Genomic DNA, 11,640 nt, shown 5'->3' on the forward strand with positions numbered 1-11,640 from the left:
AGTAGTAGTAGTAGTAATATATATATATATATATATATATATATATATATATATATATATATATATAGTTAACAACACTCTAGACATGAGGAACATTTCACCCACTAGGAAGACATAATTCAACTTTTGGCGCAGCACTTACTGTTAAGTAACGCCTTCAAAAGTTCTAAATACAGAACTTGATTCAGTTAAATCGGAGACTGTTCCTGTTCTGGTCAGGAGAAACAGGTTTTCTTTAGTCGGCTTTGAATAAAGTATGGGTCCTCAGCTGATAGACGCATAAGTGCAGTAGATTAAGAACTGCTGACGGTGTGATGAAACAATATAAACTTATTGCTTTTTTTTCTTTCATGCCATTGTATTTTAATGTGTTATGAGATGCTCCAGGGCTCGAAATTCATTTTTGGGAAAAGGTGTTCTGGTGCTCCCGACCTGAAAAATTGAGTGCACGTTTTTTTTTGGGGGGGTGCACCATGTAAGATAGAAACTAATTATGTTTCATTTCTTAAGAAAAATACTTAACATTGATTTTATTCCTTTTTTGGCATAAAATTTGCTGTATTCTAAAATACATCTAACTTCTTAACGTAAATCGCAAAAATATGCACCCACAGAGAAAAAAAATGGTTTCAAAGCTCCACATTTGGGTACATAAAGGTGCACCCAGTATTTCGAGCCCTGTGCTTCCATATTTATTAATTTTTTCACCATACGGCCACAATTTATTTCTGTGATTCTCTGACATTTTTTAGGGTAAATTCAGTAACTTACAAATCATATCTCCGTGTTGTACCTGTCCTTGGTGCTGAATTCCTGGTTATGCTAATGGATGCTCCTATTTGTTTTATAAGTCAAGAAGCTCGCAATTAAGATTGTGTGGTCAATTTTCAAAGTTTATGAAATTTGGGCAACGTGTCATTCCCTGATCTAGCTGCTATGTTGGGGTGGGATCCTGACGTGTAATAGGATCATGGTGTTTTGAAACCATACATGTAGGAGTTCTTCTGTTGTAACAGTTATACCAACGAAAAATAAGTCCAGTGAGTTCTGGGTAAGGTTGGTAGACTAATAAATGGATTATGAACTGCTGATGTTGTAACGTAACATTTACCATCTTTATTCAACATAAGCACTGCCTATAAACATATAAGGACATTTCCTGGATCTATATTTTATTTTATTTTATGAAGATTTACCACATTTGTGGAAGGATTGACATAACAGGTAACTATCACATCTTTAAGATGTTAACCCCGAGAGCAGACTGTAAGGTTTGAATCACTCACACCGGCAAGGTCCGCTACTCTTTGTGTGGTGGTTTCTTTAACGTGCGTGGTGTGTGGATCTCCCCAAACACGGGATCTCCATTTAACGTCTTATCCGAGGGACGTCCCTAACCCAAAGCAATAGCACAAGATGCCTATAAACATATAAGGGCATTTCCTGGATCTATATTTTATTTTATTTTATGAAGATTTACCACATTTGTCGAAGGATTGACATAACAGGTAACTATCACATCTTCAAGATGTTAACCCCGAGAGCAGACTGTAAGGTTTGAATCACTCACACCGGCAAGGTCCGCTACTCTTTGTGTGGTGGTTTCTTTAACGTGCGTGGTGTGTGGATCTCCCCAAACACGGGATCTCCATTTAACGTCTTATCTGAGGGACGTCCCTAACCCAAAGCAATAGCACAAGATGGGTGACACCGGGCAGGATTCGAACCCGGGACCTCTTGCGCCTGAGCCGAATCACGCTACCGCTACGCCACACGACCCTACGCCACTCGACCCCACAACCCTGTCTGCATCTATTTGCCATTTAGAATATGTTGTCCATACCGGCACAGAAATAAAGGAGCCAAATTTGATTATCATCATTTCTTGGGGTTCTTTTTAAAAACCAGAGAGTATATTGCAAATTGAACGAACAGTAAATGGCATTTAGAATTATGATATTTTATAGTTATCCTTGCAGCAAGTGATTCAATAAAGCACATTACAGTAGACGGCCTCCATTGAAAATTAAAACATTCAATCTGTATTATCGATAAACTGTGAATTGGTAAATTTTATGGCGCTTTATTTTGCATTGAAATCATAACACCACTAACCTGTGTTTCATATTTCTACGAAGTTTAACTTTGACAAAAAAAATGGTGTTATGCAGAAAAGGTCTGTTAAAGGAAGCATTGTACATGTAGTTTTCCTCTAAGTTTGTACTAAAATTGTGGACCAGAGACACATTGAAAATAACGCATCAGCACTTACCGGTAAGGAATTCCTTATAAACACATTTACTGTCAGTGACCAGCTGGCTTTAACTGAAAAGGGTCCGGCTCAGTCTCTAAAAGTGCTGTGACAAATTCTACGCTCAGAAAAATAAGTCCAGTCAGTCCTGGGTAAAGTGTGGTAGACTAATGCATAGATTAAGAACTGCTGATCTCACCATAAGCACTGCCTGTAACCATTCAAAGACTTTCCCTGGTCCAATAGCTGTTTGCCAACTGGAGCTGATTTTACCATTTAAAAATTAAATGTTTATACAGCCAGCATACTGCGAAAATTATCGAATAGTAAATACAGAATCATGATGATACTCAGGTATGAAGTGATTTTAAAGTTTGTAGCCAGAATTTTTTTAACAGTTTTTAGATTTTTTTAACTTTCTAAAAAGATGTCTAGCTTTTGAGAGGTCTTTGGTTTCAACATTTCAACCTCCTTGTACTGAAATTCCTTTTCGACACTGTCATTGGCGGCATTTGCTATTTAGAAAAAATAACTCAAACGCACCTGGGAAGAAATCGCTCTGTTATTAAAATGTTTGGAAATTAAAATAGGAAAATGAAAATATACAACATGAACTTAGCATCTGAGTAGACCCAGAGCCAACTATGGTGACTGTTGTGGTTACATAAATGAAGTTATGCTCCTAAAAACCAACCAGAAACTATTTTTAAGCAAAGAGTTTGACTGAAACAGAACATAATTGACAATAAGCACCAGGGCTCTATATGTACATGTACAGGGTCCTCTTGGAAATGAATGTCATAACAAAATGTTCTCTTTTGATGAAATAAATAAATACAGTAGAGGAAATTGAAAAAAAAATTAAAACAAGTACGTATACGTAGTTGCTAGGTGGAGCGTCCCACAGCACGCTTATTTTCCACTCTCCGTACTTTGATTTTAAAAGTTTTTCCTAGACTAAAACCCAGCATCCAACTCCAATCGTTAACATTATTTATGTATGTGTTGTTAACATTATTAGGAACATTACCGATCCCCTCTCCACAGTGGGGAGTACTACCTTAGTACGTACCCTTGGCACCGAATTCTGCTTTTTAAGGTAAAAAGAGACATTTATTATAACATGTTGTTTTCTCTCTTCACAGAGTTATGTGTTAAGAGTTAATCCCAGCATAAAGTAGCCAACACAGCTATCTACGAGTATCAGTAAACAGAACAGATAATCAACAGTTACTGTTACACAAACAACGCTATACAAATGAGGGAAAGACTTTAAGATGTTTTCAGATACCATGCAGGCCGTACCACTGAAATCAAATAAAAGGTACAAACACGATTTATGCAATAATCGCTGTGATGTCGAGTGTTAACGTATTAAAGCAGACAATCAACTGCTACACAACCAATGATATTCAAATATAGTGTGACTTGTTTTCACATAGTACAGCACCATCGAGAGCTGCACACAAACAACGCCAGTCCTCAGCACCTCTTGGCAAAACAAGATATCTGTCTTACTTGTCAGGAAGATCTCGGTAAATTTCAGAGGTAAGCGTTTTCTATACAAGTGAAATAAGAGCAAAACTCTCCTTATTTCCAACTAGAACCTTTATAGAAAAAAAACACATAAATTTTACTTGCGCTAACCTGCGTATGCAGGTGGTATTTCAATAGACCCCTTTCCAATCCCCGGCGCCATTTTTGAATCTCATTAACTCCGCTCTCGCGAGAGCGCGCGGGCGCGTGATCTCACGGGGGAGCGGTAACTCAATATCAGAGCGCACCCTTCACAATGGCGTCCGCAATGGAAAACGATGTTCTGTCAACTTCGGAGGTTAGTTGTACTCTTCTTTGGCGACATCCGCCGATATTTACGCATGCAACGAGTAAACAACATTGTTGTGGACACATGGAGTCGATATCGGGCCGTAACTTTGCAAATTTCTGTTCATTTTTGACAATTTCTGACGGGCTGTTATACAGCGGTGATAACGTAAAACATAGTGCATGTTTACATCACGCCTGCTTGCAGTTTTCCGGGATAATTTTATAAAATCCTCGAAACAAATGCCACTCAAGTGTTCACGTATCGGACTATTACCTTTGTGGGTAAAAATCTGTGGGAATTCGGCGCTTTTGACGGTATTTTTTCGATGCCAACGTATCGGCTTGGGGAGGTTACGCTTACGTGAGTTGGGGAGGGGGGCGCGCTTGTTTTGTTTTGTTTTGGGCAAGGCGGCACCACTTTGCCGGCAATATTTTAAATTTACGCCGGACGAAACCCCACCAAACGTTAGTATATCGGTCTGGGGTCATTTTCGGTAGAATTTTTGAAGAATTTCGCCGGCTTTTTGTGGTATATTTTTGTCGGAGCTAGCTTGGGGAAATACAAGATCAGTGGGGAGGAGGGGGCGTGGCTTCAGGGTTTAGACGTTCTCTTCTTTTTCAGGTCGACACCCCAAGCACAGGATCCGGAAGTGTGCCTGAACTTGAAGACCCTCCTTGTAAGTCATTTGGGTGCCTTGTATTCCTTTATGAATTTTTAATTTTTTTAGAAACTTTTATTTTTTTTATTTAACGTTACTACTATTATTATTATTACATCTACTATTATTTTTTCAAACTTAATATAAACTATACAGTTTTTGTACTTTTATTTATTTTTTAGTTACTATCATTTAAAAATAATTCTATTTACTTGTAACTCTTGTACAGAATACACAGCCATACTTTCATTCTTATATTACAGTCACAGGAAAGTTAATCTTAGGTATTAAAGTCGAAATTTTATTATGTTCTGTTCCAACTCTATTTTATCTTTAGGTCTGGTTTTTGGAGAAAGAATGATAAAAACAAAGGAGGAGCTGGAGTGCCTGCGGGTACAGGACCTGAAAGTTGTTCTCAAATCATATGGGCTTTCACAGAGTGGAAATAAGTCAACATTAGTAACACGGGCCTTTGCCCATCTTGAAAAAATGCAAGTTGGCACTGAAGATGGCAGTGTTCATAGTACCTCAAGTACATCAGATTCTGTTGACGCATCATACGAATCCCTTGAAAGGGAAACAAGGGGCTCTGTCTTCAGGAATGACATGAGACAGCTGCCAACTTTCAACTTTGCTGGGCTCTATGACTATCTTATATGCCAAAAAAAGAAATACCATCACATCGAGATTGCAACTACGTCCTAACAAAAAGTTAAAGGCCTTCCAATACTTTTCAGAGGGGAATGTAAAGAACATCGAAATAGCAAAAAAACATGACACAGTGTTTGTTAGGGCAAAAGTAATCCCTAGTATGAAGAAACAAAAATACAGCCCAATCATCACTTTCACCAACGGACAAGTACAGAGAGCAGCATGCAATTGTCCTGCAGGGTGACTGACAATACATCTATGCAAGCCCGTTGGCTTTTGTTCCACTCCCTTACTCACCTTGATAATCAGGTTAAGTTACTAACTCACCTTATCAGAAAAAAGTTTCAGGATTTCAAGATGATGATCGCCTGTGCACCTCTTCTTTTTCTTGTCACCATTGCATGGACACCTTCCAACACCAAGACAGTACACATGTCGCATTCAGATGAAAGATGTATCTGTGCCAGCCCTGTTGGCTTCACACAGACACTGATGAGACAGCTAACTTATATACAGATTGCATATTAACTTTATTTCATTAAGTTAATTTATTTTGGGGTCTTTGTACTAACAATTATGATACTGTCATTTTATTACTGCAGAACATTGCCTGGATGCCGGGGAAAGTGCAACCACATTGGAGGCCTGCTGTTTGCAATAGAGGCCTTCAATAAATCTGGACTGAAAGAGCACCCCAACCCCCTACCATCGACATCACGGGCCTGCACGTCCAGACTGTCAGAGTGGAATGTTCCACGAAATGACAAGGTTAGCTTTCCTCTTCAAGTCCAATTAATGTTTAGTCTATAACTATTACATATTATTATGACTGTATGTGTTGTTTGGAGTTCTTGATCTATACCAAAGCAAGGCTCAAAAGACTGGGTGCATGTGCACCTTAGTGCAGGTAAAATTGAAGCTGTGTAGGTATTTCTGATGTCTACCTACACGTACACATGTAAGATTCACTAGACCTGAATTTTACTTTTTTGCTTTTTATATCATCATACTAATACACAACTATTCTTTTTTTTCAACAACAGGTCGAACCCAAACCCATAACAGACATCAAACTTGGGAAAATAAGGTATGGGAAAAAAGTAGAACACATCCGGACAAGCCATTACGACCCACGAGCGCCACACCAGAGGCAGGTAGACAGTGATTCCCTTAAAACCCTCAAGGCAAAACTCCGAAAGAGTGGCACAAACTCCATGCTTCTACTTTACGACAGAACAGAAGTCCACACGAGTGAAGTGGTCAGCACAAGTGAAGAAGCTTGCACAAGTGAAGAAGCTCGCACAAGTGAAGAAACCCGCACAAGTGAAGAAACCCGCACAAGTGAAGAAGCCAGCACAAGTGAAGAAGTCCGCACAAGTGAAGAAGCCAGCACAAGTGAAGATGTCCACACGAGTGAAGAGGTCCACATGAGTGAAGAGGTCCACATGAGTGAAGATATCCACACGAGTGAAGAGGTCCACACGAGTGAAGAGATCCACACGAGTGAAGTTGTCCCTGATGCTGAGTATAACTTACCCTTCAATGATTATTACGACATATCAGCAGATGCCTTCACAGAAATGATGGACACATACGTACAGTCGCAGAAAATCACCAAAGCAGACCAAACAGCCACGGAAATATCAACAAGAGGACAATCAAGCAGTACTACATGGAAGGAAGAAAGAAAGAAAAAACTCACCGCCTCTAACTTTGGATCAGCCATATCATGTTCAGTAGAGCCTTCTAACAAGTTAAAGTCGATGTTGTACAATACTTTCTCCACTGCAGCAACCGACTACGGAAACCTCCATGAGGATGCTGCAGTGGAGGAGTATTTAAAAGAGAATCCAGAAGCCACATGTGAAGAAGCAGGACTCATATTATCCCTTGAAAGACCCTGGCTCGGGGCATCTGTGGACAGACTTGTAATCAGCAACGGAGAAATCACAGGAGGCTTAGAGGTCAAGTGTCCACATTCAAAGAAAGGACAAAGCACACACGAAGCAGTGCAGGACAAGAAGTTTTTTCTCACACGGGTAGGCAGCCAGGTACAACTGAAACGGAACCACAAATACTACCACCAAGTACAAGGACAAATCTACTGTTGCACATTAGCTTGGGTCGACTTTGTTGTATATTTTGGGACGGGAAACATCTTCTGCGAAAGAATCACACCAGACATGCAGTGGCAAAGACAGAATTTACCAAAGCTGGATCATTTTTACAAAACAGCCATACTACCAGAACTATTCACACGCAGGGTTAAGAGAGGCATGAAACTGTATGGTATGCATGGCACTGGCCAGTGGAAACCTTATCTGTCTTCAGTGAAAAAAAAGTGAGTGATCTGATCTCGAACCAGTTTAGTTTAATGAAGAGCTTTTTTTTAACGGTGTCGCTCAATACAAGGCCAATTATTTTTGGCCACTTCTAGGAATAGAGCTAGAGGAAATTATGTCATATGATGAAGTTTCATGTCCTGGTGGTTTTGTTCATGTGAATACATTTTAATGAGTATACTATGTGTAAAACATTATCTTTTCTTGTATGACTAAATTATCCCCTCGAAAGTGATAATACAGTGAGAACATTCATTCTGTATGTCATTTGCAAAACCGTTTAATGTTATATACATGTCATTACCATTTGTCAAAAAGAGATACATGTTCTGTTTTGATTTTTAAGTTATGTTTTAATGAGTACATTTTTAAGACGTAAATATTTTGTTAAGGAAAAGAAATAAGACATTTTTATCTTTTGCAAAACGTGATACCAAAACACCTAGATATGTACAACAGGTGAAGTGTCATGTTTTGACTTTTTATACCAGTACTAGTATGTCTACATTTCAATCATGATGTGCACAACAATACCATATCTTAAAGTAATAAGATGTGATTTTCCTTACAGTGAAAATGTAGTAAGAATGTTTGCATATTATTTGCAACACCATTAGTGATATATACATGTTGTCAACTTTTCTCAAAAACATGATTTGAAGGATGCGAATATACACTACATTTTGTATTTATCATCACTTTTAGGTACAGTGCATGTCTACCTGCTGGTATGTGAATAGTATAACATGGAAAGTCAAAGCACTATCAGATTGATCTTGATTTCCCAACAAGCGGTGGTGAGAAGTTACTCAGGTATGCACACACGGTGAATACTTGGTCTGCATGTTGTGTCAGTGTAATGGGCATTACTCCGTCTAGAATATGGTAATTCTTAACTCTCCCAATCGCCCTTTCAACATGAATCCTGACACATGCGATATCTATTGTCTCCTGAACTTCTGATGGAGACAGAGCATCACGTTCACCCTTAAATGGCGGGATATTCAGGCTAACACCTGGTGGCAAAATATCTGTGATCTCAAAGCCACGGTCTGCCATAACATTATCCCCTGGTTCTAACAGGTCTAGTACACCAGAATCTCTGGTTATGGCCTTATCGGAAACTCTGCCTGACCATAGCTTTGAGACAAAAGTTATCATACCATTCGGACTGATTCCTACCAGTGCCTTCCATGTGTTGTGATGCTTGTAGTTTGACCATGTCTGGGACTGTGCAAGCATAGCAGATGGAACTTCAATGAAAATCTCTGTACAGTCAATGATTATTCTAGTTGTAGGGTACTTAGAGAACTCTAAAGGCATGTTTGCTCTGACAGCAGATTGTGATGGAAATGGGAACAGCATTGGGAGTTCATAATAAAGAAAGTTTACCCAAGTGCCTACAATACGAGAGACTGTGCTTTCTGACAAACCAAACCTGATGGCAAGATCTTTGTGAAACAGTCCAACTTTCAGTCTAACTAATACAAGGAAGAACTCGTCTAGTAGACTGCACTTTCTCTTGGGTCCTGGTCTACATCTACCTGGCCTCTGATGTGGCTTAGAATCAGACACAGTGCTACTACTTCTCCTGTACTGGAGATTAATGGCTTTGGGAGCAAGGTATTCGTACACAGCCAGAAAATCATCAAAACATTGAAATCCTGTGTAAAATCTTATGGCATCATTGTCTTCTTTAAATGTCAGAGGAGAAAAGAGCTTAAATTCCTTAATCTGCTCCTTTAAGTTAGTAACTAATTTCTTTAGACCAATGCACTCCTTCTGAACCGACATAAGTTTCTTTTCCAACTGCATGACATATTCCTTGTAGGACTCTAAAGTCTTTGAGTCATCTTTTACAAATGTATAATCATGGTCAGGTACATAAGTTGAATCACTCCCGGTCTGGGTTGAAGTCGAAACAAGTGTCCTGGATGTTTGTGTAGAAACGCTCACTTGCACAGGTTTTGGGGATGTCACAATCTCTGAAGCTGTGTCTGGAGTTGTTGCGGTGCTGTCATCAGGGGCCAATGTATCTGTGTCCATGCAGTCATCAGGGTCTGGACCAGAACCACTGGCTACGTCCATGGTGGGGGCACTAGTATCAGGTTCAGGTACATCACTCTGTAACCAAGGAAGAAATCTTATGTTGAATCGTACAAATTTTGAACACACAAAATTATGTACTATGTACAGTTTTTACCTATGGATCACACTATTGCATTAAAATTCTTTTAATAACAGTCATACAGAAGTTTCAACTTAGATTACATATAAATATATATGTGTGTGTGGTCAATATATACATATGTATTACACTTACCCTGTTATTAAGTCCAGGTGATCCTTTGGTCTTTGGAGGAGGGCAATGTCGCACTTTTGGTGTTGGCCTCTCTGGTTTGACAGTTGTCCAGGAATGAATCACTGGTGCTGCACCTAACAGTAACGTATGCAATAATGAATATTTTATTACAAATGACTGCTTGAATTATATACCATTTGGTGCAAAATGCAGGCATAGTATGACTCACAAAATTTAATATTACATCATGGCCATCACACAATTTACACATAAGGGGGCATTGAAAAATAAATTTAACTTTACCTTCTCTGAGCCTTGGAACCTGAAGCTGAACTCCTGTTCTTGACAGCCTGATGATGTCAGACTCTTTGAAATGTTTTTCACAGAATACAGTGTTCTTGTTCATTGTAAAATTGTCTTTTCCGAGCTGCCTTTTCACTAAACAAGCCCAGTGCTTCAGTGACTTGTTGTCATTGAGCACTTTTTGGGGGATCTTAAAAAACGAGATGTTGGTTGGCACTTTCTCGCCCTTATAACACTTGAACTGGCGGCTATTACATCCATAGGCTTTGCAGAATTTCCCTCCTGAAGTGAATTTTTTTCTGGGTAGCGAATTGTCGATCTGAAAAAAAAGCAAAGACAAAACGTTAAGGATAAACATAACAAAGACACGCCCACTCACCACTCACCACAGCTTATCTTGGCATACACAAAAATCGCACAAGAAGCCGCCGTAATTGTCCAAAATTTCTACACAGAAGGAAGCCCGGCTGACGTATTCACTTTTTTGTTCGGTTTTATCCGGCGAAAATGGGAAAATACATCGTTGGTGAAGTAATTAGGCCTCGTTCAAACCACGCCCCCCTCCCCAAATTCCCCTACGTGAAACCTCCCCAAGCCGATACGTCGGTATCGCTAAAATTGCGGACAAAACTGCCAAAATTCTTATAGATTTCTTTCTACAACGACCCACGTCCGGTACGTCTACGATTTTGTGGGGTTCCTTCCAGTTTGAGCCAAAATTATCCCGGAAAACTGCAAGCAGGCGTGATGTAAACATGCACTATGTTTTACGTTATCACAGCTGTACTACAGCCCGTCAGAAATTGTCAAAAATGAACAGAAATTTGCAAAGTTACGGCCCGATATCGACTCCATGTGTCCACAACAATGTTGTTTACTCGTTGCATGCGTAAATATCGGCGGATGTCGCCAAAGAAGAGTACAACTAACCTCCGAAGTTGACAGAACATCGTTTTCCATTGCGGACGCCATTGTGAAGGGTGCGCTCTGATATTGAGTTACCGCTCCCCCGTGAGATCACGCGCCCGCGCGCCAATTAGCGCTCTCGCGAGAGCGGAGTTAATGAGATTCAAAAATGGCGCCGGGGATTGGAAAGGGGTCTATTCAATTCTTGGGGTGATAAATTTATTTAGCACTAAAAAATGGTTAACTTGTCTTTTTTTTTCAAAATAACTTTTGTTTTGAGTACACATAACAGGACTTGTAATTGCTACTCATTTCAATATCTACAAAAGAACACACGTATCAAGTACATATTTTAAATATTAGGGCTCAATGTTTACCAGAACATTCTACCAATCTTTA

The 11,640-nt window shown here is 39.5% G+C and overlaps 2 protein-coding genes across 3 annotated transcripts; one reads left to right on the plus strand and one right to left on the minus strand.

Moving 5' to 3' along the window:
- The first annotated feature begins 4,010 nt into the window (after nucleotides 1-4,010).
- Nucleotides 4,011-7,884, plus strand: LOC109478646 (serine-aspartate repeat-containing protein I-like). Of its 2 annotated transcripts, XM_019780311.1 has the most exons (4): nucleotides 4,011-4,085; nucleotides 4,701-4,755; nucleotides 5,991-6,156; nucleotides 6,432-7,884. In XM_019780311.1, the coding sequence occupies exon 4, from the start codon at nucleotides 6,603-6,605 to the stop codon at nucleotides 7,731-7,733; it is 1,131 nt and encodes a 376-aa protein (XP_019635870.1). In that variant the 5' UTR covers nucleotides 4,011-4,085; nucleotides 4,701-4,755; nucleotides 5,991-6,156; nucleotides 6,432-6,602; the 3' UTR covers nucleotides 7,734-7,884. The 2 variants fall into 2 exon arrangements, with proteins under 2 accessions (XP_019635870.1, XP_019635871.1); XM_019780312.1 differs by lacking the exon at nucleotides 4,011-4,085 and having other exon boundaries at nucleotides 4,518-4,755.
- Nucleotides 7,885-8,286: 402 nt separating this feature from the next.
- On the minus strand, nucleotides 8,287-11,350 carry LOC109478645. The gene is made up of 4 exons (XM_019780310.1): nucleotides 11,266-11,350; nucleotides 10,336-10,654; nucleotides 10,054-10,166; nucleotides 8,287-9,854 (listed from the first exon to the last, which is right to left on the minus strand). The coding sequence occupies exons 1-4, from the start codon at nucleotides 11,305-11,307 to the stop codon at nucleotides 8,496-8,498; spliced, it is 1,833 nt and encodes a 610-aa protein (XP_019635869.1). The 5' UTR covers nucleotides 11,308-11,350; the 3' UTR covers nucleotides 8,287-8,495.
- Nucleotides 11,351-11,640: the final 290 nt, after the last annotated feature.

Source organism: Branchiostoma belcheri, unplaced genomic scaffold (genome assembly GCF_001625305.1).
Source record: "Branchiostoma belcheri isolate BF01 breed outbred unplaced genomic scaffold, Haploidv18h27 scaffold448, whole genome shotgun sequence".
Lineage (NCBI taxonomy): Eukaryota > Metazoa > Chordata > Leptocardii > Amphioxiformes > Branchiostomatidae > Branchiostoma > Branchiostoma belcheri.

Bases quoted from the DNA above. Each gene is read 5' to 3' on its own strand.
- LOC109478646 (XM_019780311.1), top strand. From the start codon at position 6,603: ATGCTTCTACTTTACGACAGAACAGAAGTCCACACGAGTGAAGTGGTC.
- LOC109478645 (XM_019780310.1), bottom strand. From the start codon at position 11,307: ATGGCGTCCGCAATGGAAAACGATGTTCTGTCAACTTCGGAG. The intron at 10,655-11,265 runs GTTAGTTGTACT...CTTTTTTTTCAG, and splicing joins ATGTTCTGTCAACTTCGGAG to ATCGACAATTCGCTACCCAG. The intron at 9,855-10,053 runs GTAAGTGTAATA...CCTTGGTTACAG, and splicing joins CACCTGGACTTAATAACAGG to AGTGATGTACCTGAACCTGA.